Source organism: Acanthopagrus latus, chromosome 16 (genome assembly GCF_904848185.1).
Source record: "Acanthopagrus latus isolate v.2019 chromosome 16, fAcaLat1.1, whole genome shotgun sequence".
Taxonomy (NCBI): Eukaryota; Metazoa; Chordata; class Actinopteri; order Spariformes; family Sparidae; genus Acanthopagrus; species Acanthopagrus latus.
The window spans coordinates 9,580,744-9,606,388 of NC_051054.1; the positions used below are offsets into that span (position 1 = coordinate 9,580,744).

At 44.3% G+C, this 25,645-nt stretch overlaps 1 protein-coding gene and 1 long non-coding RNA gene across 8 annotated transcripts in view; one reads left to right on the plus strand and one right to left on the minus strand.

The window, feature by feature from the left end:
- Nucleotides 1-15,710, minus strand: part of meis2a (Meis homeobox 2a) — an 82,399-nt gene extending 66,689 nt beyond the window's left edge. For 2 of the 7 annotated variants that reach the window (XM_037071973.1, XM_037071969.1), the window contains exons 1-7: nucleotides 14,990-15,703; nucleotides 14,235-14,461; nucleotides 12,373-12,514; nucleotides 12,070-12,120; nucleotides 11,614-11,664; nucleotides 10,961-11,110; nucleotides 1,188-1,302 (exon numbers count right to left, since the gene is read on the minus strand). In XM_037071973.1, the coding sequence (XP_036927868.1) occupies nucleotides 1,188-1,302; nucleotides 10,961-11,110; nucleotides 11,614-11,664; nucleotides 12,070-12,120; nucleotides 12,373-12,514; nucleotides 14,235-14,461; nucleotides 14,990-15,001 (748 nt within the window). In that variant the 5' untranslated portion in view covers nucleotides 15,002-15,703. Of the gene's footprint in view, nucleotides 1-1,187; nucleotides 1,303-10,960; nucleotides 11,111-11,613; nucleotides 11,665-12,069; nucleotides 12,121-12,372; nucleotides 12,515-14,234; nucleotides 14,462-14,677; nucleotides 14,787-14,989 lie in introns of all 7 variants that reach the window. The other 5 variants (XM_037071971.1, XM_037071974.1, XM_037071975.1 and 2 more) reach the window with 5 other exon arrangements.
- A 389-nt stretch (nucleotides 15,711-16,099) lies between these two features.
- On the plus strand, nucleotides 16,100-21,026 carry LOC119004776. The gene is made up of 2 exons (XR_005070306.1): nucleotides 16,100-17,340; nucleotides 19,672-21,026. It is a non-coding gene; the product is annotated as an uncharacterized LOC119004776 (long non-coding RNA).
- Nucleotides 21,027-25,645: the final 4,619 nt, after the last annotated feature.

Consider the following 25,645-nt stretch of genomic DNA (forward strand, 5'->3'; position numbering starts at 1 on the left):
GCCCTCGGTCTGTGGTCGGTAATGGTTCAGACGGCTACAACTGCTGCTTCTGTCTGACGAGGGGGGAAGATGATTTAAACAGTCCCACCACAGACACGCATCCCATCGATACATTTGATCGCTTATCGGCGAAACGATAGCCTTGAAAAGGACGCGGCGAGCGGCTTCACTCTGTGAGCGTGCTGCTACAAAGTGTGCTGCTGAAAGGGCTGGTGTGTGTGTGTGTGTGTGTGTGTGTAGACGGTGTGATGAAATTTCATGCAAAACCATGGAGCCAGAGGGCACACACAGATTCACAAAAACACACACACATACACACACACTGTGCCGCCAGTGAAAGGGGATCTTGGTACATTCAAAACAAGGAGAAGACAAGAAAGGAGAGGCCAAGAGCTCATCGTGCCTTCTCTTCACACAGGCATCAGTTGAATTCAATAAACAGTTTCAACCAACGCCGTGTAGTGATGCTCGTCCTCACCTCTAAATTCAACCAACAGCACACGATTTTTTTTTTGTTGGGGGGGGGGGGGATTTACATGTCAAATTTGATGCGGACCGTGACAAAAATACAAGGCAGATAGCTGTGATTTGCACACGCTGTCTGTACGAAATTCAAATACGTTTGTTTTGAAATGCATTATTGCCGTTTGGCAGGTCACGTAGCAGATAACACAAGGCTCACTGAGACATAATTAGGGGCTGTTGTGAGCGCAAAGTTAATATGGTTTAAATGCAAACAAGAACTGGCAGAAATATACTATTAATCACCGGCTTTTGTTTGGCGCTCTAAATAGCAACGTTTTGGAAAGCCCTTCACCGGGGTTGGTGCATTACAGTGGCTGCTTGCTCGCGTTTTGCAAGCGCGAGTGTAACAGTGGATAAGCGTGTTCATTTTTAGGTGTGACTATGTGTTTACATGGACGCCAGTCAAAAAGCGGGATAATCCAGTGTGCAGGAGCAAGGACTGGGATGGATGTGTGCAGAGAGATGTTGCCATCTATTCACTGTAGATCTCACATTAGACAGGGTTAAAGAAGGTGTTGGCAACTCTACCCATGCATGATGATTAATATGTCCTGCCTGTATCTATGTATGTTTATGTGTTAGTGCTTGAGTGCGCAAATGTATGTATGTGTGTGTGTGTGTGTGTGTGATGCGTATGCATGCCCATTTCGGCGCTGGCTCACCTTGTTCGCTGCTGTTGTCACCGCTCTGTGAAGCGTGTCCCCCGCTGGAGGGTCCCGGTGTGCCGGCTGAGTGTGTGGAGGTGGCGTCATCATGGTCTCTCCAGGAAGCTGGGTTCTGAGGTTTGAAAAGGAGAGAAAGCGAGCGTGGGATCCATCCATCCATCCGTGCATCCATCCACATTCCCCCGTCCAAACCGCAAACCAGGAGCGGCGAGAGCAGGAAGGGGGGAGAGAGGGGAGGGGAAGGTAGAGAGGGAGAGACACAGAGAGAGAGAGAGAGAGAGAGACCGTATGAGTTCGGTGGAAAAGTGAGAGTGACATCTGTAAGAGTGCACAGGCGCTGTGAGGGTCCTTCGCCTGCTTACATTCTCCTGGCAGGGCCAAGAGCCCCGCTGCCTATTTCCCAGCTAGCAGACAATCAGCGACGCCGCTAAAAATCACAGATGAAGAGAAAGAAACTAATGCACTAAAGCAGCTGGCAATAAGTCAAAACACCGTAATCAAAGTGTTTCATTAATGCATGAGAGCAAAACGCAGCCCCGTTAATGTGGCATTTGATTTTGAACATCGCAAGTGGAGCACTTGTGAGTAATTGTCTAAACACATATGGCGGAGCCCAGCGGAGTTCGTTTATACCATAACCAATTGAGACTTCCGTGTCAAGTGAGAAATATAGAGGTAAAAAGTCCAAACACACCACAGCCGCCATTAATCATCTCCACTGTCAGAAATGAAAATAAGATATGACAGTGATTCTCCTGCTAATCTGCCAAAAATGTGCACACACCCACGCCGACACACACACACACACACACACACGCCCACAGAGGCCTCGCAGAAACACACTTACGCACACATGCTAATGACATAATAGAGCAAGAAGTATAAACACACATGCGCACACACTCACTTTTATATATACAAACACATGCTGGAAAAAAAAGTGTTAAATCTTTGCTGGACAACTTCAAAGAAAAGTCCATAAACAAATTCATAGCTTTTAAGGCGTCTTTCTTTTTTTTTTCCTTCCCTCCCCACCTCCACCACCCAAGCTCATTTTCGCTCCTTCTCCTCCTCCTCTCCTTCCTGGTCATTCCCGCTGCCCCTGCCGCTGCAGACGGGGGAAACAGGATTTTTCTACTGTACAGGAAAGGCTTTATCAGTGCCACATGAAGGCAGGCTAGAGGTGGAATTTCCTCTGCCATTCAGGCGATAGAGGGACAGCCTGATCACGTCATTTACTACACACAGGCCGAATCGAATGCGCACTCCAAACATCCTTGACGCGAAAAACCCGGAGCTAGTCCTTTCCCTGATTTAACCTGCCACCTGAGCATGATGACAAAATGCTCGCGAACGAGAGCCCGATGTTGTCTGGTGGGGGGGGGCCCCGAGAGAAGCAGCCCCCTTGAGCGGAGCCCAAGCCAAACAAACACAGGCCTGCACCAAGGCTTCCCACAAACCTCAACCCACTTCTCAGTTCCCGCTATGGGGTTTCTTTTTTTTCTCCCTCAGAAACACATAAACACATATACATACATACGAAAGCAGTGGGAAAATGTAAACGCCACAGAATATTCCAAGAAAGAGACCATTTTTGTTGGTTTTTTTTACCATTTTGTCTAACTTCAGTTGAAGTTCCTGATGAACTTCTTTCCCCTCAGCTCCCGCCCAGAGAGGAGCCTGCCCGCCTGCTCTGGTGCCCCAGTCAGAGTGAGCTGTACTGGTGGAGGACAGACAGGATAGAGCCTGGAGACTAGTGGAGGTTCGCAGGGAAACGGAGGCTATAAGACAAGCGGCTGCTGAACTCCCCCGGGTGCTCAGTCCTGATGTGCTGCTGCTTGTTCTGCTGCGGAGGCGAAGGCTGCTGCTATGCCTGTGAGCGGGGCCCTTTTATCTGCTAAGTTTTTTGGGGAAGGAGGGCTGTTTTCTCAAACAGCTCCGAGCTGAAAACAGCAGACAGAAACACACAAGGCCCTTCAGACCCTCCGCTCCACTCAAGGCCCTCTCAGCGTCAGCTGTTCACCGGATGGCAATCAGATAAAGAGCTCGGAGAATTACCCAGAAGAGGGGCAAGAAGACAGGGTGAACAATAGCCCATGCGTGGGTTGTAGCCCTCCACAGTCAGCCGAGGGAGAATGTCCCTGCTCTGAGAGGGATGCGTGATTGTGATGTGTTCCCCTCGCCGGGCCGCTGATCAACACATGGTGTGCTTCTTATGCTGGGTACAATCATTTTCTGTTACTCTCAACACAGCTGAGTAAAATCACTAATGTGGCAATCAACCCTTTGAAAACAGTCTAATTCCGTCGCGTGGTGGAAAGGGAGAAAGAGAGGTAAAAGTCCCAGACTCCCAGAGTGCATAATGTATTTAGGCTTGAGCTGGGGCTCGCTGCTCTCCCGAACGGGCTTGTTGTTGTTCCCAGAGAAGAAAATGACTGGGTTCCACTTCCTCACAATGAGACACCCACTGCCGGCAAGATGCGAGACAGACCTGAAAAACTATGCTCGCTGCTCTCGCACGGCCTCGCTCTCTTGTTCTCTCTCTTTCTCTCTCTCTCTATCACTTGCCAGCTATGGCCACAGCATGGTTTTAATGCAACAGCCGAATCGATAGGACTTAATTTAGCCATCATTGCAGAGTAATGTGTCATTTTTAATGGCACTGGCACTAAATTAAATTCAAAGACACCTCAGCTAATGGTGTTAAAGGGAATGATATTTTGCTGTGATTTGCTACCCTGTGGGTTTAATGGGCCCGTATGCAGGGGATATGGATGGAGCTTTGTTCGTTTGTTTCTTACAAGGCAAAAAGGCAGAACGCAGCACTTTATATGACCTAGTAATAATAACAACACAGTGGATACTCAGCCCGGGCAGCTATCTTTGATGAAGCGCACAGTCTCTCCCCTTTTAATACCTGCGAGTCACTTCTCATTCATAACCTCCTCCACCCCCCCCCACCCCACCCCCGTCTGCAACACAAGACAACAAATACCACAACAAAAGCGTTAACTTTCCAAGCTCAACAAGGCGACAAAAGCAACAGCCTTTCCGCCTCCATGAATTATTTAGCGCGCCTCTCTGAGCTACGGAGGGCGCATCATCAACAGACACGCCGCGCAGAAAAAAAAGAAAACACAAACACACACAACCATTTTGTCACAAACCCTCGTGGGTCTGATGAAGTTCAAACAAGTTGAGAGGGAAAAAAATCATGTCAGCCAAACAGTCTTCCTCTTCATCCTACACAAGAAATAAGAGGAAGAAGCGAAAAGAGGAAAAAAAAAAAAACGCCCTCTAGCCCATGTGACTATTCCCTAAAGCTGGGCATAATTAGGAGTCAAACATGGTTCACTCCATGCTCTTCACTAATTGTGTTAAAGAGCAGTGTTACCAGGAGGAGGAGGAGGAGGAGGAGAACGGCAGCGAGCAAACACACATACATGTGCGGGCGAGAACACATGCACACACTCACACACACACACACACACACACAAACACAATAGGACTAGATAGAGAATAAGATACAAAAGAAGCGTGGTCTCTGGGGGCAGCCTTTTCTGTTTGCTGGGGTTAGCAACTGGCAGCTGATAATACAAGTTGTAATTAATATAAAAGCAGGAGACAATATGGGGAGGAAGGCTTGTAGTGAGAGCCAGGCCACAGGAGAGCGGGAGTATGCTGCTCAGCTCAGCTCCTGTCCCCTGTTTCTCATTTACAAACACCTGCCTGGCACAATCTCACTTCCCTCCCTTACACTCTGCCTACATCCCTAGGAATTTCAAATAAAATTGATTTAGCGGCATCATTGAATTTCCCTCAAATTCCCCTGGAAGCTGGAGGAAAAAGGGAAGAAATCTGTTGGCGTAGTAGGAGTGTGAGAGCGACTTGCCTTGTGTGTGAGTGAGTGAGGGTGTGAGTGTGTGAGTGTGTGTGTGTGTGTGTGTGTGTGTGTGTGCGCATGCAGCTTCGGGGATCCTGTGCCGAACATGTACAGAATCGCTGACACGCCAGAAAACATACAGGACCGTAAATCATAAAGGCGAGCTGACATTTCGAGACACATCTCGCCACATGGTGTAAACAGAGAAACACTCCTTGCACGTTTCTTGTTGGGCTGAGCAGGTAATTATATACGGCCTCTTTTAGAAAAGAGTAGGTGCACCTCCATTGAACAACCGAGCATTTACAACACCCTCAATTATCCAGAATATAAAGACTCCTTAATTTAGCCGCTAATAATTCACCCGAGCGTGTTTTAACAGACGCGAGGGGGGATTGACTGGTCGGATTTATGCTTTTGAAACTTTCTCCGGGGCAGAAACAACTTTTTTTTTCACCGTGGTAAATGACAGATTACACGTACAAATATGTCTACAGAAAGAGGAGATTAAAAAACAGAAAAAAAATGTGATTGCTGTTGTGATTCGTGGGCTTTGGGGCAGATGAAAACGAGGCATACATTTTAAAAACACACAAGTCATTACAGAGAATTCTACTCTCAATTATTCCTCGAAACACAAAAAAGCAGCAAAATTTTGGGCTCAGAGGCCACTTTACTTGTACACTGCCCAAACTAATGCTACCCGATTCGAGCTCTGCAATAAAGTGTATTATTATAATGTATTTAAAGGTGCACTGTGTAGTTTCAAGGAAGACATTTTATTCAGAAGTAAAGATCTTTGTTGACTGATTTTGTTATGCCTCACCAAACTAAATAAACAGACTCTTTGTTTTCATGTCTTACTAAACTGAATAAACTAACCGACCTTAAAAGGACAACACAATTTCATACCGCTTTACTTTGTTTATATCTGGCGGACCCTGCCACCTTTCTAGCCTCAAACAGTGTTCTGGGGAGCTTATTTTCCCTCTAAGAACAGCTTGTTTATTCAGTTTTGGAAAAGATAAATTTACCAAAATTCTGAATTTATTCTCCAAAGCTACACACTGCCCCTTTAATGTGCAGTTTTATTGACACTGTCATAGATGTGCTTATTAAGTAAGATGTCGAGGTCTTAGTTAAAAGTTATATTCTGTCACATTTGTAAAGGGGAGGGACAAAAAAAAAAATAGAAACACCCTCACTGTAAATTATTGTAGTCCCACAGCAACTTTAACTATGAACTCTCTGACAATATCAACTGAAATGGAGCATTAAAAACTGTTGTAATGAATTTGCACTTGGTTGTGGAGTTTAACTATTAAAGAGGCAGCTGATAATATGTCTGCACTAACTTTAACTGTACGCGGTATCAACATACAATTCAACATGCATGTGCATGTCATGATCCCAAGATGATGGAGCAGCAGCTGCTTTTATTGCAGTCATTTAGCGCTCACATGCAGTTAAAGGAGAGGGGATTGTGGGACATGCAACAAGTTAGCCTAGCCTCGCTCCAGCCTTCGGTAGCGCTGATTAGATATGCCTGCCAACAGGGCCCTGCCTCTGAACACTAATCAAATAGGAAACATTAGGCCAGACATCCCACCATCACAAAACAATTGTGCGGAACAGACAGAGCGGTCGACGATGCACTTTTTTCACGAGGAGGGGAGGGGAGGGGAGGGGAAGGGAGGGGGCAGCGAGATCCAAACGTACTGTAGTCAGTCCCAGAGGAGGACAAAGCTAGTTGAATTAGAACGCCTCCAAAACTGAGAGAATTCCGCGGTTCAGCAGGCCGACTCGGCCCGAGGGCTCGCCGTCCACAGGTGGAGAGTGGAGTGTGCATGCGCCGCAGCGTGCATAGTGACATACAGAAAACAGCTCTCGCCCACCCCCCCACCCCCCCGCTGATACACACAGTAAATCACTGCACGGCCATAAGATGAACTATTACATTACTCGGCTGAACCTGTGACATCACCATGTCTGACCAATGGCCTACAGCGCTCGCAGCCTGTACCAGAGGATCAAAATGTAAACAGAGAAAGCTTTCCCCCCCTCTTTTTTTTTTTCTCCCCCTTTTCCAGCCATGCACAGTGGAGATAAGCTACGCCGTAACCTCTATGGGAACTACTATCACTCCCTGAGGAAAGCTCTCCAAAACAAAGCGCCGGGACCTGCAAATCCTACACACTTTTTTTTTTCCTGTCGAACAAAATCTGAAACTATGCGAGAAAATTCAAAGGCAGTTCTCAAAAGCGTAATGCATATGCATGGAGGAAATGAAAAGCCTTCTGCTAATATGTAAGCTTGACTGGAGAAGCGGCACAATAGCACGAGAAGACACAAAGGCTAATTCATTAGAACAGATAATATTCAGACACTGTTAATTCTATTTGCCTCCCTAATTGGATGTAGCACAGAAGAGACAGAAATTTTATTCATTAATTAAAAGACAAGAGAGCAAACCATTGACAAGCACACACGCACACACGCTATATGAACCGTTGGACAAATCTACACAGCTCTGTGGGGTTTTTTTTCTTCTCCCCCTTTCTCTCTCTCTCTCTCTCTCTCTCTCTCTCTCATCACCCTTCACGTGTAATACAACATCTTTTTTTTTCCCCCTCCTTTCTTTTAATTGGGATGGGGTTGATCTGAGGAGGGGCGATGAGTTGGGAAAGCCTTGGGTGGGCTACACCGTGGAGGTAGTCACCGCGAGCGAATAGAAAATAAAAAAAGGAAATCAACAGTGTCAGCGAGGACTCATCCCGCTCTCACTATACCATAATCCAATCATCTCTAAGACAATGCTGCATTCAAGTGTAAATAAAAACTGCGCTTATTATGCTCGGCTGTCAGGTATGAGGAGGGGGAGAGGAGGGGAAACAGAAAGAGGTAAAAGAAAAAAAAAGGAAGGAAGGAAAAACACACACACATACACACACTGTATGCACACACATATACATAAAAACAAGCTCAACGGGCTGCCTCCTCCATGGTGAACAGCCTCATCATCTCCAGAAAAACCAACTTTCACCAAATGAGATGTAGCCCAGGGCTATATATTAAAAATGCATATCAAAGCAAAGAAAAATGGACGTGAGAGATTCTAACTAAATAAATTAGCATATCTAACTATCGGGCCGCCTTTCCTCTCCTCAATGGGAAAGCGAGGACAGAAATGAATAATAAAACAGAGCCAAATACAAATGAATAAATAAAAATAAATAAAAATCAAGACAAGTAGGACAGAAATTGCTTCCCATCCAGCGGCACAGATTTGCAGCCAAATGCTTTCTTTTTTTGTGTGTGTGAGTGTATGCATTGTTTCCAATATTCAAAGCACATTTTTAAAGGCATGAAAAGCTGGAGTCCCTTCAATTAGACACGGAAATTACTAATAAAGAAGTTAACTGTTTGCCACAGTGCTTTGAGATCACAGCTGCACCGTCTCACCGCAATAGCTGCACTCGAAGCGTCACGAGCAAAACAAATGCATTTTATTTTTTATGATCCAAAAATTAAAGGGGCACTGTGTAGCTTTTAGATAAAAAATTCATACACATACAGGCGATATTCATAATATTAATGAGGTGATAATACAAACTTTTTTTCCATAGCTGAATAAACAAGCTGCTCTCAGAGGGGAAAATAAGTTCCCCAGGACACTGTTAGAAGCTGGAAAGGTGGCAGGGTCCGCCACATCTAAACAAAATACAACAATTGTGTTGTCCTGTAACGTCAGTTTGTTTATTCAGTTGTTTATTTACTTGGTCTAGACATAAAAATCGCTCAGTGAAGGATTCAGATTTCCTCCTAAAGACGAGTGGTCCTTTAACTATAAGCTGCAGCCTGTATATATTTCCACAACATGCAGCACTCAGCTCAGACAAAAAGGAAAAAAAAACACTTTAGTCAAATTCAGCCCAGCAGTTAGCTGCAATAAAAAGTTCACTGGTGCCACAACAGTGATATAAATCCCTCAAACTTTAAATACCTAATGAGGTGACTGGCCCAAATGACTCCGAGATGAATGGCTTGTCACAGCAGCTCTTGTTTACTGCTGCCCCTGATTTGCTTTATTGGCATATCTATTTTTTTTTCTTTTTTTAACTAATTATCAAAATATTTCTCACCAGTGGGATTCGTGACAGAGCCGGTGTGTCTGCGTCACTGGAGGCACACCATTGGAAATTGGCTTGAGTATCAACCATCTGCCATGAAACTAAACAGGCTAGTTTATCTAATCTCTACAATATAAACAACAGCATGCCTCATTTCTACACTTGTGCTGGAGGACCACAATATTGCCGGGTGTTTTTTTTTTGTTTTTTTTGACCGTTTTTCTCATCTTCGGCTTTCTAATTGTGTTTCTAATTCACCTTGTGCGGTGCGGTGCGGTGCGGGAGCCTGCGTGGAACCTGGGAAAGCGCGACGGGGCTTCTCGCAGGGAAATCCACCGCTATTAGGCCTATAGCCAGAGCCAACAGATGCAGCGCGGTGACTTTGCATAACACTTAAATCTGCTTTAATTCCTAATAGGCTTGGCCTTGGTGCTGCGCAGATATTAACTAGTCACTTTGTTGCAATAGCCCCCCCCCCCGCGCCCCCCTCTCTGTCTCTCTCTCCAGCAAAACATTAGCTTTATCACAGGGCATGCAAGACGCAATAATTCACAGGTATCAACTCAATAATACACTGTCAGCTCGATCCATATTGCAGGGGGGAGGGGGGAGGATGTAGGTTGGTAGGTAGGTGGTGGTGGTGTGTGTTTATGACACCGAAAATGCACGATTTAAAACTCAGGGAATCGATCCTCAAATTTAAACCTACTGTACTTCAGGTGCTTATAATTGAATTCAGCATTATGGAGCCTCCAGCCATAAGGAAAAAAAAATGGGGGGCGGGGGGGCAGAGGGAGCCACTGCTGCAGAGCAAAGACCGCACGGCAATCAATACGAAACAATTAAACACATTAACATCAACAGCCATGGAAGGCCTCCAGACGAACCATCATATGCCTTGTGAACTTGACATTGATGGTAAGCCTTTAGCTTCTGAGATCTATTTCAATAGGCTACCACTTTCTCCACCTCTGCAGCGAGCAAGGAAGCAAGAAAAAAAGAGAGAGAGAGAAAGAATCCACAGCTTTACGCGCAGGCCATATCCAGCTCCCACAGCCCCCAAATGTAAAGCCCTTTTCTTTTTAAATATTGGCCTAAAGCTACAGCTTACCGCTGATACCCTGCTTTAACGTTAAAACCTGCGTAACAGATAATTGCCTCACGTTTTCTCTCTCTCTCTCTCTCTCTCTCTCCTCCAACTCTCCATTACGCACGGCAGCGATTCACGCACGCGCAGCCTCTAATGCGCACACACACAGATCTCCAGCACTCACACACACGCAGCAAAAAAAAAAGGACGCACGGACGCATTATGCACACATGACTGCCCCTAATCAAAAGACTAAAACAATAACTCAGTCCATTGTATCACATCTAGCTTTTGACCTTAGAACATCGATCGGCAGATTTTCTTTCTTTTTTTTTTCCCCTTGCAGAACAGAGCATGCTCTATTTACTGATGGCACAGCGGGGTCACACGCACACACACACACACACACACACACACACACACACACACACACACACACTCACGAGCAGAGGCTAAGCAGCACAAGAGTTGGCATTACGAGGAAAACATCAGACGCATGGGATTGTTTCAAAAACAGCCGATTATTCATTTGCACGGTTCAGCAACAACAACAAAAAAAAATCAGACAGGCTCGAGTGTTTGCTGTCGTACACACACACACACACACACACACACACACACACACACACTATCGCAACTATAAGAAGAAAAGGTCTGCGTAACTTACGTGATCTGCAAGGTTAGTCGACGATCCCGAGAGTTCTTCGTGATCTGATTTCGAGCTGCCATCCCGCTCGTCAATAACTAGATCTATTGGCATTTTTCCTTTCAAACAACTGATGTACCGGTGGCAAAAATTGTCGCAGAGCTCGTGCACCTGGTGTAAAGAAAAGAGGAAAAAAAATAGGGGGGGTCAGAAAGGAAAACACCTTTTTTTTTCTCCAGGATGGGATTGGTCCAAGAATAACTCCAATTAAGGGGGGCATTATCGGCGGCGAAGGAAACAATAGTGAAATTGTTGCGGTGCTTATTATTCTCCTGAGACTGCAGCAACAAGTCGAACGACAAAAAAATAAACAGCATGCCGTGAGCCTGTAGACGAGAGGGGGGGCGGTGGGGTGGAGGTGGTGGGGGATAATGAGCAGTTGAAACTATATCTCCGGATCGATAACAATGTGAGCAAAAGAAGCTGCAGCATGTTGTATCAATAGTCACATGGAGGGAGCTGGGTAAAATGCGAGAGCAGATTATTATTATTTTTTATGAAAATTAAACTTTTCTCCAAAACGCAGGGTGTACTTTAAAACAAAAAAAACCTCTGCAGCACTAAACCTTTAATAATATCAGTTGTCCACAACATATGAGAATTAGAGTATTTACCTTTTCTAATTCCAAGAGGTGAAACCGTAATACTTGTATGGCTTGTATCATCTGGAGGGGAGAAAAGAGCAAATAAACACAATCACAACACAATTTAATAGTGAGATATTTGTGTTTTTTATGCTTGTGTGATAAAACTCTGGAGTGCCCTGGCAGGTAACAACTACTCAATATTTCCTTTTTTTAAACAAATCTGCATTTCACAATGTGACTGTGTGATCACGCACGCTGGTCAGCTGGGTCAGCTCAGTGAGGGTGGACCCCGAACAATGACAGCGGCCAGTGTGGTCACACATCAAAAAACCTGATCTGACATGTGCGGAAGTTTAAATCATAGGTTCACATATTCAACTGTGTGTGATGTTTGAGTGTAAAAAAAAAAAAAAAAGGCACAGTGAAACCGCAGCCAAGCGGGCAATTACTTCAGAGACAAGAGAGGTCAGAGTGTGCGCTTACCAAATTGTCCAACTCTGGATTTGATGAAAATAAAGGTTTTTCTGCTCGGACCTAAAATAACACACCAAAATGTCAGAGTTAGTTTGGCGTGAAACGTGCGGAATGCGCGTCTATTTTCATCCTGAAAACGTTAAGCCTGATAACACTGCACAGAACACACACACTGTCAAGAGAGAAAAAAAAAAAAGTTTTGTGTTATTTATTTTTTTTTTTATTGCAAATAAAAGCAGACAACTGTGCAAGCCACAGCAATCCCAAATCAATTATTTTAAAAATATAAAACATTTTGTTTTGGAAATTGACCTGTTTGGCAAACACTGCAATGTCCTCATTGAAGGAGTCTGAGGAGCAGACATCGCCGCCTGCTACGCCGGGCTCCCTCGGAGTACACGTCGCCAACTCGCACTTCTCAAAAACCAGTGCGAGCAGTGGGAATAAAGGGTGACTGCAAGAGGGGGGAAACACAGCCTGAGTAACAAGCAGCACACCGGCTCCACAAAGCCCACTGCAAAAAATGTCCCGTCAACCTGCGTATATCTGTCGGCTCCCTGCCGCCCCCCCCAAAAAACCCCTCACTTTTATCACAACAGCTGGAAAATAAAACACAGAGATGAGTCTACTTTTACTTTCTCCCTCGCTGAATACTTTCCACACTTTTTTCTTCATATCAAATGGTTGCTTGGTTTGAAAAAAAAATAATAAGGCAGGCAACAACTATAACAATAGGTCTGGAGTCAGGGTCGCTGTGTTTTGGAAGCCGTTTTGAGTTTGGTGCATGCGTAAAAGCGCATCTGGGACATTTTGCTCCTGTAGTTTTTGTGGCGTCTGAGGATTTTTTTTTTTTTTTTCTCAAACTCAATGTGATGTTAATCGACTTGCTGGGGCTGACATTTCTTGCAGTGCGAAGCAGAAAAACGGGCTGAGAAGTCAACAAAAAAGTGCAACAAAAACAAGGCAGACACACTCCAGAGTGGTCGGAGGGATTTTAGGGGAATTATGGAGTCTGCAGGAGAAAAAAAAAAGTTAGAAGATATTTTTCTGCAGATTCACGGCGCAGACGTGCCGAGACACAGACGAGTTTGTTATTTCTCCTTTATTATGTCTAAAGCGTTGAAACGGTGGACGAGTGGATACAAATGAGTAAAGTCTAACTTCCACTGACTCACGAGACTAACAGTCACAGATCATTTTTAAGAGCCCAATTCCAGTTTCAGAATAAGAGTCATTTTTTTTTAACTTCACAAAAACTGCCACCAGCTTCGTCTTTCACGTCGTTCATATGTGTGTCAGTATGAAAACCTTACAGCTGAACTCTGCTCCGCGTATGAAAAACGTGAGTAAAGGAGCCGGGGAGGATTTACTCTACGCCTACATCCCAGATTATAATGATACACCGTGGATTATGGCACTTTCTGTGAGTGTGTGTGAGCGAGCAATTTCTGAAAACATTTTTTTCTCCTTTTCTTTTTTTTTTTTTTTTAAAGTTTTGCACTGAACGGTGAGTCTGAATGCGGTTTTCTTGCTTTATTCCAGAATAACCCTGACCAAAGTAGAATTACAGAAGACACACGGGTGCGTTGAGGCGGCGCTCTTTGTGTCTGCGTTGCTTGCAAACAATATTTGGAAAGCGTCAGAGAAGTTTTTTTGTGAAGTCTCGGAGAGAAGGGAGAAACTGTTTTAAACGCCGAGAAATGATAAGGGGAGTCATCTCAAAGAGACCCCTGTAACGTGGAGCAATTGTTGTGACGCTGAATTTTGTTTTCATTGCGTTTGAACGCAGTGTGTGTGTGTGTGTGTGAGAGAGAGAGAGACTCCGCGCACAAGGCTCGCCTTCCATATTATTTTATAGCTTGTATTTCAAGCTCAAGGCTCCCTCTCGCTCACTGCAAGGCTTGACGATGCCTCTTCTACAATGCGTCTAAAATTACACATCAACAAAACTCCCCTGACCAACAATGGAGCTCCAGAAAACTGCGGTCAATCCTGCACACACACACACACACACAAAAACGCTTATTTAAATTTAGCGGTTGGGGAGAAAGAAAAGCTCCCAGCAGCAAAACTAACTTGGAGAAAAAGCTGAAAAGTCAGTCAAAAAAAACAAATTAAAAAATTGCAATAAAAAAATATATTAAAAAAATACGCGTTTTTCATGCAAACCTTACCCATATATTTGATCTTTATCCCTCTTTAAAACGTCGTTGACAGCGGAGCCCATGCTGGTGGGCATAACGTTCGGATGGGGAGCGTGGGTTCCGTAGTGCTGGCTGGCGTGCAGCGGCGGTCCGTGGTTCAGATGGTGGACCTGGGGAAGCGGCCGGGGAGCATGCGGGTCCCCGTACATCGACGCCGTGACTCCGTCCATCCCACCGTAATGGGCCAGCTCATCGTACTGGGAATGAAATCAGAGCAAAAAAAAAAAAAAATAAGTCAGCCCGGTTTACTTTTCCTAAACAAAGTGCTTTTAAAAGAAACCAAACAAGGCATGCCCGTCTCACTGTGAATAACACGCTGAGAAACAAGAGAAAACTGAAATAAGCTGTTGCTGTGAAAAATGCGCTGCAAAAGTGCCAATACATGTGAAATCTGCTAAAGGGTTGGTCATTACCAAAAACATTTTTTAGCTCGGTGCTCCGCGAAGGAGAGTTTGGTGGATGAAAAAGAGCGAATTAGTTTGGAGTCTCCTGCGAAAACTGGCTCCACGACTGTCGTGGAGGCTGTCGGTAAGAGGAAAGAAAAAAAAGGCAGAGGCTGTCACTTCGCTTGAGGAGAAGGGGCGCTGCAAAAATGTCAAATCTAGCCGCTTTGATATGAATACTTTGCGAAAAATTTGCCAACCACCCCGACAAGAGGTTATCGATACGAGGGGCCACCCTACAGTGGATTTGAAACAGGTAAGTGTAGGAGATTTAAAACCTACCCTTTGCGCCATCAGGCTGCGCTCCAATAAACTCCTGAATCTGTCGTATATTTAATATCCCAGTCCCGGTTAGAAAGTGATTTAGTGGCAAGATTCCTTGTTTGAACCAACTTTGCGACTTCTCCTATTCGCCAGTGTGGTTCAGTTGAAACCGTAGCATCGGGGAGTTTTGGAATTTTTCTTGTTTTCCCTCTTTCCACGGAAAAAAAAGAAAAGAAAATGCGCCAAAGTGAAGGTTACAATCGGCCCATCAACAACCTGCATGTAACTAAACTGTCGTGTCTCATGGCTTTTTGCCACTCCAGCTGTCAATCAAAGCCAGAGGTTGTCAAGGTAATGAATGAATGACGGTCGGTGATGATGTTCAAGAGAAGGACGAATCTTTTTAGTCCGTTTTCATCCCGCGAGTCCGCGTCTCCTTTAATGCCTCCAGATCGCTATCTTGTTTTATTATCACTGTAAGAAAAAAAGAGAAGAAGAAAAAAAACAGCGAAAAAAAGCAGTAGAAATTAAGAGATTGCGATTCGGATCTTTCCTTTCTTTCCCCCCGTAGGTATTTCGTCTATCTGGCGAAACTGAGATGAGTGAGTGTCAGCGAGTGTTGGCAGGTTGGCTGCTAGCTTGCTTATAGAAACAGAGTCAGTTCGCAGCGCTGAGCGGTGGGCGAATGAAATGACGGATCCCGGAAGTAGTGGTGGCCATAGCCAGTCCTACAGCAGCTCCAGAAAAGAGAGAGGAGAGACCAAATCTTGTGTTATGCAGAGTGTATGCGAGGCGCAGGGACGGCTTCAACTCCACACTGGGGGTAAAAGGCAAACCAACACAGCTCCAACTCCCACCCAATTCCTTCTTCTTCTTTTTTTTCCCCTCGCAGAGAAGAGACCTGGAGAAGAAGAAGAATAAGAAAAGGTTGAATGAGGAAGGTTTTCGCAGCGCGGATACTTCGGCTGCAAAAACTCCTCTGAGTTGAATAAAAAAAGCACACCACTGACTGAATTCAACCACGCGAATCGTGATTTAGAGCAGAGAAGTTCATTTTTAATGCAGAATTACGCACGGCGTGCCCAAAGTTTTTACGCACGGACACAACAAACACGTGAACTGTTGCATCCTGACAGGAGTTAAACAAAGGATTATAAAGCTAAAAAATGTATCGGGAAATCTTGTGAATGCTGACTTTAATATATGAGCATGACGCTTACTTGTTATCTGTTTTGTGGTTATAAGCCGGTGTGCCTAATATCTCAGTAATGCGTCCTAATCTTACAGCTAATTATCGCTTCTTTTTTTTTTTCTTAGCAAATTAAACGACACACAGCACCCCTCTAAGCCCAGAATGAACTTTTCCAAGAGGGGGTGAAAGAAAAACAAAAAACAACCAACAAAAAAAAGCTTTTGTGGAGAAAGTAATTTTGTATGTTTCTTTCGTCCAATCCCCTCTCTTGATAGAAATCCGTGCCTTACCCCAGAGTAGTCAATTATCAAAGCTCCCCAAGATCATCAATCATGTGAGGAGATTGAAGTTTAGAGGAGGAGCAACGCTCCGGCCATCGATTGCAGTGAAGCCCTTTTTGGAGTCCGGAGCACTTTCTTTTCTTTTCTTTTCTTTTTTTTTACGCACTAAAAACAGAAGCAGGCCGTCTATCCCCTTTAATATTTAGCTCCATCAATGCTAATATGGCATCATTTGGCTGTATTGACAAGGGCTCTCACGTAAAGGCTCCATTTATGGCTCCGTGACATTTTTTTTTTTTTTTTTTTTGATGGTGGAAATTAATTATTCACAGGTTTAGGATTAAGGTAGACACACGCGCTCTCGGGGAGACGGGGCTGTGGCTACCGTTGGAGGGGTCAATAAACTCTCCCAACAAACAAAATAGACCAGGCAGAGTTGCTCAGGGGTCGATTACAGTAAATGGCAGGAGATTGTGGGTTTTTGTTGTTTTTTTTTGTAAAGAAAGATTTAATAAATGAAAGCGTGACAACAGTTATGTTTGTTGGCATAAAGGGGGGGTGGGAAGTGTAGGACTGCAGGGTTTGACAAACGGCTGTGTGGACATTTCAACGTGCAATACCCCGGGAAGGAGCTGCAGAGCGGTGCGCAGAGAGCCAAGGCAGCCACCGTCTCCAAGTCTCTCTCTCTCTCTCTCTCGCTCTCTCGACTTCTTTCTCTCTTTGCACTCTGTAAACACAACCAGCCCGGCAGACTCTGCTATTGAAGACTGATATTTTCATAAGCTAAATACTATCGTTCACATTGATTTGTGCTCTAACGCTTGACTTTTTTTTTTTTCTTTTTTTGGTTAATCTCCTCCATCCTCCTCCTCCTCCTCCTCCTTTGGACAACTACGGTAAGTAGCATTAAACCTTATACTGTATCTACCGCTTTGTTGGGGAGGTGCGTCCGTCCGCGGCGCAGCTGAAGGGCAAAGTTTTGAAGCTGGAGAAAAATGCAGATGTTTAACCGAGGCGTTAAAACGCGCGACGTGTCCGAAGAATCCGAGCGCACGGAGCGGATTTTTTCTTTCTTTTAAACACAACACGCCTAAATCTCGCAACTTTTTTTTTTATTTTTTTTTTACCGCATCTTTTTTTTCCTCTCTCTCTCTCTCTTTTCCTTGCGCATTTCATTGTGGAAATATGTGATTTGCCCCCGAGGAGAGTGATGCAAACACCCGAAGAGCGTGTGAAAAATAGCGGGGGCTAATTATGCGTGTCCAACGCGCGGCTCCGCACAAAAAACAAAACAAAAAAAACAAAAAAAAAACACATCCTTCCCTAGAAAACTTCACAGCGACGACTTTCCCTAACGACGCCCCCAAAAATTCAAACTCCTGTCTCTTATTACGCGGAACTATTTATTTGACTAATTAATGGAAGGGGGGGCAATAAACACGGAGACATCGGCGCGAACAAATATTTTAGGCTGTGGAATAGGTTCATTTCGCCTGATAACAGCGTGTGACGCGACATTACACAAGTCGGTGCTTCGTTTTCTAATTTTATTTTAATCATCGCTCACTCAATAGCTAATTAAAATTAATTTTCCCCATAAACAAGACCTGTGCCAACTCAAACTCCCCTGCGTCTAACCCCGAGCGCGTTTTACAAGCCAGATGATTCCAGGAGGACACCTCTCGCAGACAATTACAGTTAAATGTAGTTTTTATTTTTACACATTTCTTACAAGTGGCCTTTTTCACGTCGCGACCACCTTTCCAGGTGCGCAGTGTGGAAAAGAGGAGAAATCAGTGGTTGGCATTAACAGGCGGTAAAATTTCATCTGGTGGTGTCAAATTGAGGTCAGTTTAGGGTTAAAGCTCTCGGTGTCCGTGTGGGACATGGCCAGCTGCGTTTGGATTCATTAGGGGGGCAGAGGATCCATTTCAAGGAAAACACTACTGGGACAATCACCAAGGGGGTAGAGGGAGAGAGAGATCCGCCGCATGTCACATCCGAAAAGGTGCACCCAGGAAAACCCAGCCGTGAAAATGCAACGCAACGCGACCGAGGGGCTGAGCACTGAACTTCCCCACTCCTCTGTTTACTCTTGTGCAGGACTTACAATCCCCTCTCTTCTCCCCCTCTCCCTCTCTCCCACTCTCCTTCTCCCTGCAGGGCTCGGTTGCTCTCTCTCTCTCTCTCTCTCTCTCTCTCTCTCTCTCTCACACACACACACACACACACACACACACACACACACACACACACACACTCGAGCCTGTTGCTAAATATGGAGAGAAAATGCATTGTTGATTTTAATTCCCTCAAAAAGATCAGTGATATGAAACGGTGGGTGGGGTGGTGGTGGTGGTGGTGGTGGTGGTGTGGGGCTTCAAATCCTCTTAGTGACCTTAAACACTCCTGGAGAAACAATCGGCGCTCAACCGCAGGAACAAATAAAATCGCCCCTAATCTTGTTTGTAACTTTGTTCTTCTCTGGCCCTCTTCTTCAGCGTTCGAGATTATGTAAATCAGGCCTCGGCTAATGTATAGAGGCGCCGAGATAAGACTTGGATCATAGACTGACTAGTGGAGAGGCTTGGGAGGTAAAAAGAAGAAGAAAAAAAAAACTGTTAAAAAATATATAAAAATAAAATAAAAGCAGCTTTTGGGTCAGAATTGAATTTAAACGTTGATTTTACACACTGACAAGCGTAATGGAGTTCCTCACTGTCCCCATTCTGAGCAGATTATTCCTATCAATAATTTTCACAATCTTAATTTTTCACTTATTTGCTTGAACACACAATTTTTTTTTATTTTTTATTTTATTTTTTTATTAATGATTCCTTATTGTTTATAACATCTCCACTCTCTCCCCTCCCCTTGTTTTCTCACCCCCTCGCCTCACCTCGCTCATCTCTCCGGCCTGAACTCTCCCTGACCTCCCGCAGTGAAATGTGACTATAGGGTTTCAGAAAAAAAAAAAAAAAAGTGGAGTGAGCAACTCAAATACTTGTAAAAGTTTCGCGACTAACTGTAAATTCTTCAGCTCCAAAGCCTCATTTTCCCCTCCACCGATTCTCAGAGTCTGGTGTCAGAAGGGTTAGTAAAGGGAGGAGGGAGAGGGAGAGAGAGGGGGGAGGGAGAGAGGAGGTGGTGGTGGAGGGAGAGAGATGAGGCCAGCAGCAAATGTAACTGTGGCTTTTTTTTTTTTCTCCCCCTCTTCATGGACTCAGGAGAGAATATGCGGCCGTGGAGCGACACCTGGCGGCCGCCGAGCTGCCGAAGAGCTCTGCAACAAATGAGAGAAGGCCCCTGAAAAAAAATTAAATTAATAAATCCAAAAAAAAAAAAATGATTCAGAGATTCGGTAAATTTACACGAAATCGACGCGAGAAAGTCGTGAATTCGAGTTAAAATTTAAAAAGCACAGAGATCAAATTATTATTTCCTGACGACGGACGTCATTTTGAAAATATCAAAATGTTGATTTTCTTGTTTTTTTTCTCCACGAGTTTGTCTGAGTCGTTTCGTGTGATATTGGATTTGTTCGTAGGCAGATCTCTGACCTTTAATTCGGCTGAACTTGTCTCACGGTTTGGACTTTGTGTCGCGCAAATTAGCAAAATTAAAAATAGAAGAAAAATGTGGCCTTCACTGCCTTTGGTTTTTCTTTTAATTGCGTGTGCAAGAATTATTTCTAAATTTGCGAATTCGGGTGATTTTCTTCAATTTAATTTTGGATCAAATTCGGCCTTCGTGTAAATCCAAATCAGATCGATTAAATAATAATAATAATAATAATAATAAGTAACTAACACGCAGTTTTAATATCCAATCACTGATATTCGTATTAACATTTTAATACTCACACAGCTCGGGTGATTCTTTTTATTATCTGATACTAAACGCGTTATTGCATGTTTGATATCATGATACCAAATTAAAATAAAAGAGCTGAACAGAAGCTCAGGATAAACATGGAAAAAGGAATAAAATAAACATATATTCTGTTCTCTAAAAACTGCGCGTAAAAGTCCTGAACGCCACCAAAACTGAGTGTTAATATTGGAAAATAACTTTCACAGAAATTAATTCGTTTCACGCGTTTTCCCTCCCTGTCCTTTCCCTCCAGCCTGTGAAGACGCAGAGCTCTCCTCTGGAGCTGTCTGCAGCCTCGCCTCCGCTCGGCGGTGACACACTTTGAGCGGGTCACCGCCGAGATTAGAGCCCGTCGTTAACGCCTGTGCGGACACACCAAATGCTGATTTAATGAGCTTGCATCGGGTGTTTGTCCCAGAATACCTGGTGCGCAATGTGTCCAGCGCCGCGCACTGTAATCCCCGTGTTTCCCCACCACCTCCACCTCCACCCTGCTAAACACGTGGCTTAGGGGACAGTTCTCATTAGGACCTTGCGGGTTTCACATGCGGGAGATCTGTGTACGATTTTCTCCCCACCTTTTTTTTTCCCTCTCTCCTTTTAAACTCCGAGTTTTTTAGATTGAAACAGGTCGAAGCCCTATAAGGCCCGTATCCAGCCACATTACCGCATGTAATTGAGAGAAGTTTAAGTGGAGGCCGGGAAAGAAGAAGAAGAAAAAAAAAAAAAAAAAAAAAACCCGAGGAGTTAATAGTGGTGACCCTCTCGCTGTGCCTCTGTCGCTCATCATTTATCAGGCTTAAGGGGGCTTAAACAGGCAGCACAGACCCACCTTTTATTACATATCAAACCCCTCTCTCTTACCCTTATCTACATTATGGGGAACGCATGCATCGTTGCCTGTTATGCGGATTTGGAAATAGAAACATGTCCAATAAAATCGCCCTCCTCCGCTGATCAGAGGAAATATGGCTTTAGGCGCTGCGCAGACAACCCCACCGCTTTAAGCCTTTATTAAATTGTCTTAATTCCCCTCTCCGCTTTGAAATGAATACAAATCCCCCCCTCCTCATCCTCTTGTGTTGTTTGTCCGGTGCGGGAAGTGATGAGGGGGGTGGGGGGTATGGAAGTGCGGATGCGTTCACGGTTTCAATATGATTAGAAAGAAGAAGGAGGAATGGCAGAGAGTTTTGAAGCACGCTGCCTGCAAACTTACCAAGATCCGGGAGAACAAAAAAAATGGAGCGTTTGGAAAACCTCGGAATTATCAGACACGTTTTTAACTATATAGATCCCCCCCACCCCCCCCCCCCCCCTTTTTTTGCACATATTATCACACACTCAGAATAAGATATCTAAACCCTAAAGCTTTAGAATGAATTTGAAAAGGTGAAGAAAAAAACGGAGGACGAAGAGGAAACGTCTCTGAGAAAAGTTGGGATATGTTTAGCCTTGTCCGTCATCACATCACACCTTATTTATAGCCTTAATGAATTACACCTCCTTTACAGTGAGACCATTATGTGAAGAAGAAAAAAAAAGAAAAAAAAAAGGCTCTGTGCACATTCAACCCCATAGTTTAAATTAAAGTGTTTTATTTTTTACTCCGTATTTCCTATTTAGGTAACAGGAGTGGTATTTCTTTTTCTTTCTTCTTTTTTGCATTTCTGTTTTTTGTTGCTGGCACAGTGTTTCAGTTAAACTTCGGGGCCGGGGCCTAAGTTGTCTTGCTGGTTTCCTCCAAGGAGAGCTCAGTCAGTCAGCCTGAACGCAGCTGCGCTCACATGGAGTGACGGGTTTTGATATTCTAGTCACACAACAGAGTAAACACTGCTCTCCTGTTCAATAAACATCATCGACAAGGTTGCACATCCAGCTATTTGGCAAAAGCACCGAGCTTAACCCCACAGAGTATCATTATTTTTTTAAAAATTTGTAAATGAATGTTTGCAGTTATTTTTTTCCTCCTCTCCTCATCTTTTATGCATAATACTGTAAAACTGTTTGCTTTACTCCTCTGTAAATGTCCTGATGCCTTTTAATGCAACACCATTAAAATATCTTCCAAAAAAATGTCTTTGGGTTTATTCTCTTTTATATATTTTTTCAGAATGTGTTGTGTTTTTTTTCCTTTTTTTTTTACTTTGTTGCTCTCACATGTGAAACACACTCCGGCTCACGAGCAGCACACACACACCTCAGAGACTTCCAGCTGATCAGAACGAGTGAACCCGAGAGACAAAAACTATTCATTTGAGTTATAATAAACTTCTCACCCGGTGTCTGACCTCGTGCTCGACCCCCCCCCAACTCTTCGCAGCATGGGACAGGCCTGGCTCTCTCTCTCTCTCTCTCACACACACACACACACACACACACACACACACACACACACACAACTTGCTTGGTCGTGACTCCACACGTTCGAGGACACTCTGCACCAAACAATGCGGCTAAACAAATGCAGATGGTTTGTTTGTGTTTGTGCGTTTTGTTGTCGTCCCCCCTCACCCCCCCTCCCCACCCCCCTTCCCCGTTTTGTTTATGTGCTCCCATTTCCATCTCCTCTCAGATACCCAGCTCTCTCTCCTTCACTCCCCCGCCCCGCCTTTTTTTTCCTCCCTCCCTCAACTCTGGTTCTGCAGGAGTTCACATGATCAAGCATGGTACCCAGGTAATTACCTGGCATTGTCAAATAAAGCGGCCACTGATTCAAATGAGGAGTGAAATATCAAAGAGCAGCGTTGCCTTTGCAGCCACTACTTATCCACACAGGAGACAGAGAGGAGATCTGAGAGCTCGGGGACCTGCAGGGAGGCAGCAACAACAACACTCAGCCGTTCCCTTCTTCCCTACATAAATATCACCGACGGAAGCAACAGAGCCCAACATGCCCAGGTTCACTGGTAACATCAGCGTATGTATTTGTACTACACATCCTACTTGTCCGTTTAATAGCTCATGGTTGTCCTCTACGGTGGCCGGCAGTGCGGCTTCAACAAGAGGGATTCTTCGCTTCGATCTCTCCCGCGACGTGCCTCCCCGCTGAGTCTCTCTCGGAAAAAAGGTCAAAAGGTCGAAAAATTCACGGTTGCGCTCTGAAGCCGTCAGAATCTGAGCATACACACGATGATTTCTGAACCCTGCAGCGTTTATTCAACGTTTTTTGTTTTTTTTTTTTGGATCAGGCACAAAGGGAGGGCTGAAGAGGGAAGCTAGTCGGCGAGATTGGAACTGAGCGGTGCATTAACATCCAAAAGTCCAAAGTCCTTGGCTCCAATTAGCTCATATAACCGCAGCAATCACTGATAATTTGCAGGAGTTTGTGTTTTATTTTTACCCCCCCTCTTGCTGAAAGTTGCACGAGGCTCCGATGAACTTTTTGCCTCGATTCTGCCTGTACAACGCATAATCTAATATTGCTGTGTGATTCCTCCTGCCTCCGCAATGACGCCTTGATTCGGGGGAAGGGCTGACAACAAGACCTTTGACACGTTGACACAGTAAGTGGAAGGTGATCCCAATGAACAGTGTCACCGCGCTGGAAACAACCGCCGTGCAAACAAAAAACCTCCCCTCGCGCTTCGAAACTAGACAAGCGTCGTCCTGGGATTTCAGTCAAGCACGGAGAGAGTACCTGTAATTTGACTTGCCACGTCTAAATGGAAGTTGAATAGGTTACATTGTGCAACAACAAATAAAATGCTCACAATGCTTTAGTGGCTGTTTTTTCATGGTTGGAGGCAAAATGGGGTTCGGCGGCGATGTTTGAGTGTTTAACGCTATAAACACACAGACTTCCCTCCCTCTGGCATATGGAGGGCTCCCAGGGACGCTTTGCATGTAAATATTCATAGGGTGATGGGATGGGATATTAATTATTAAGCACAGTAAAGAAGTGCAATACTTCGACATTTAACGCATGAATCTTTTTTTTTTTTTTTTTATGTGCTGCACCGGAGGACGAACATTTCGAGGTGATACAAGACATTTTTCATGAAATGGTTTCTTGTCGTGGGGCTGAAAATAAAGAAGAAAAAAAAAAGTTGGATGTAATGACGACTTTTTGAGGAGCAATAATTCTGAAACGGAACATGAGAATATACATGAATAACACCTGGGCTACGAGGCAAAGTTAAACTGATCACAACGGGGCACGGATGCATTCATCAAGTATATACTTTATTTTCTAGAGCTGCAACTGTTAACTGTTGAATGGAGTAGTTGATCTAAAGTACTAAAAGTTTTTTTTTTTTTTTTCTTAATTTGTAGCTTTGGATTTGTGGTTTTTCTTGGTCATATATGAAAGTAAATGAAGAGTACCTGGGGTTTGGATTGTTGTTAGTTAAAAAAAAGATGTAGATTTTACAGATGTATCTGTAATCATTCCTTGCAGCCCCAAAACCGTCCTCTACTTGTAAAAAAAAAAAGTGGTGCGAAACGTCATTTTCCTTTGATTTTTCACATGTGAAGTGGAACTTTGGGCACTTCCTGTGTAACTTCCCAGGTGAACTGTATCCACGCTCATACAAGGCTCTCTCCTTCTGCCCAGCCTGACAGACTGTCACAGTGTGATGGAGCTCGAGTGGGGCCACCAGCGAGAGGTGGTTAGAGGTCCATACCTGAGCTTCACACTCCAGACGTTTGACAACCGAGGACAGAAAAAGACTGTTAAGTTAGATAAGCCGAATAGTGTAACTCTATACTTAGGATACAGTTTGGTGACTGACAGTGCCAAACCTGCATCGTGTTTAAAAGACATTTAAAGGAAAAACACGTTGCGTATGTTGCAGCACCCATTTTCTGAAAGTGGCTTATATGAGACAACTGGCTTTTTTCAATCACGAGCAGAGAAAAGGGGGAAAAAAATGACCTAGATACGATCGGATCTTTGCGAAGCTCACGTCCTATTGTGCCTCTGACAGAAATGAGCCAGTGATCTCCATCATCTATGTTGACACGAGTCAAAATCAAAAAGGACACTGCCATTCTGCAAGATCCCTCCAATCCAGATCCAATTCATTTGTGGCCCCCTGAAACACTCGGCATCATCTGAGTGGAATTGAATTAACAATTTCCCCAGCTGATTTGGTCTTTTTAAAAACCCTCATTACACAGAAGCATTGTATATATTATCGAATCCCTCGGAGGAATATGGAACGAGGAGTCTATGTTCATCCTATCATTACCAAGTTGTAATATTATAATCAATTAGCACGGATGAACTAATTGTCCAATCTCTCACTTGCTAATTAACCCCCGGAAATATAAATGGGACAAACTAATGCACGATTTTTTTTAAAAAAAGGAGGGGATGCACAAATGGAG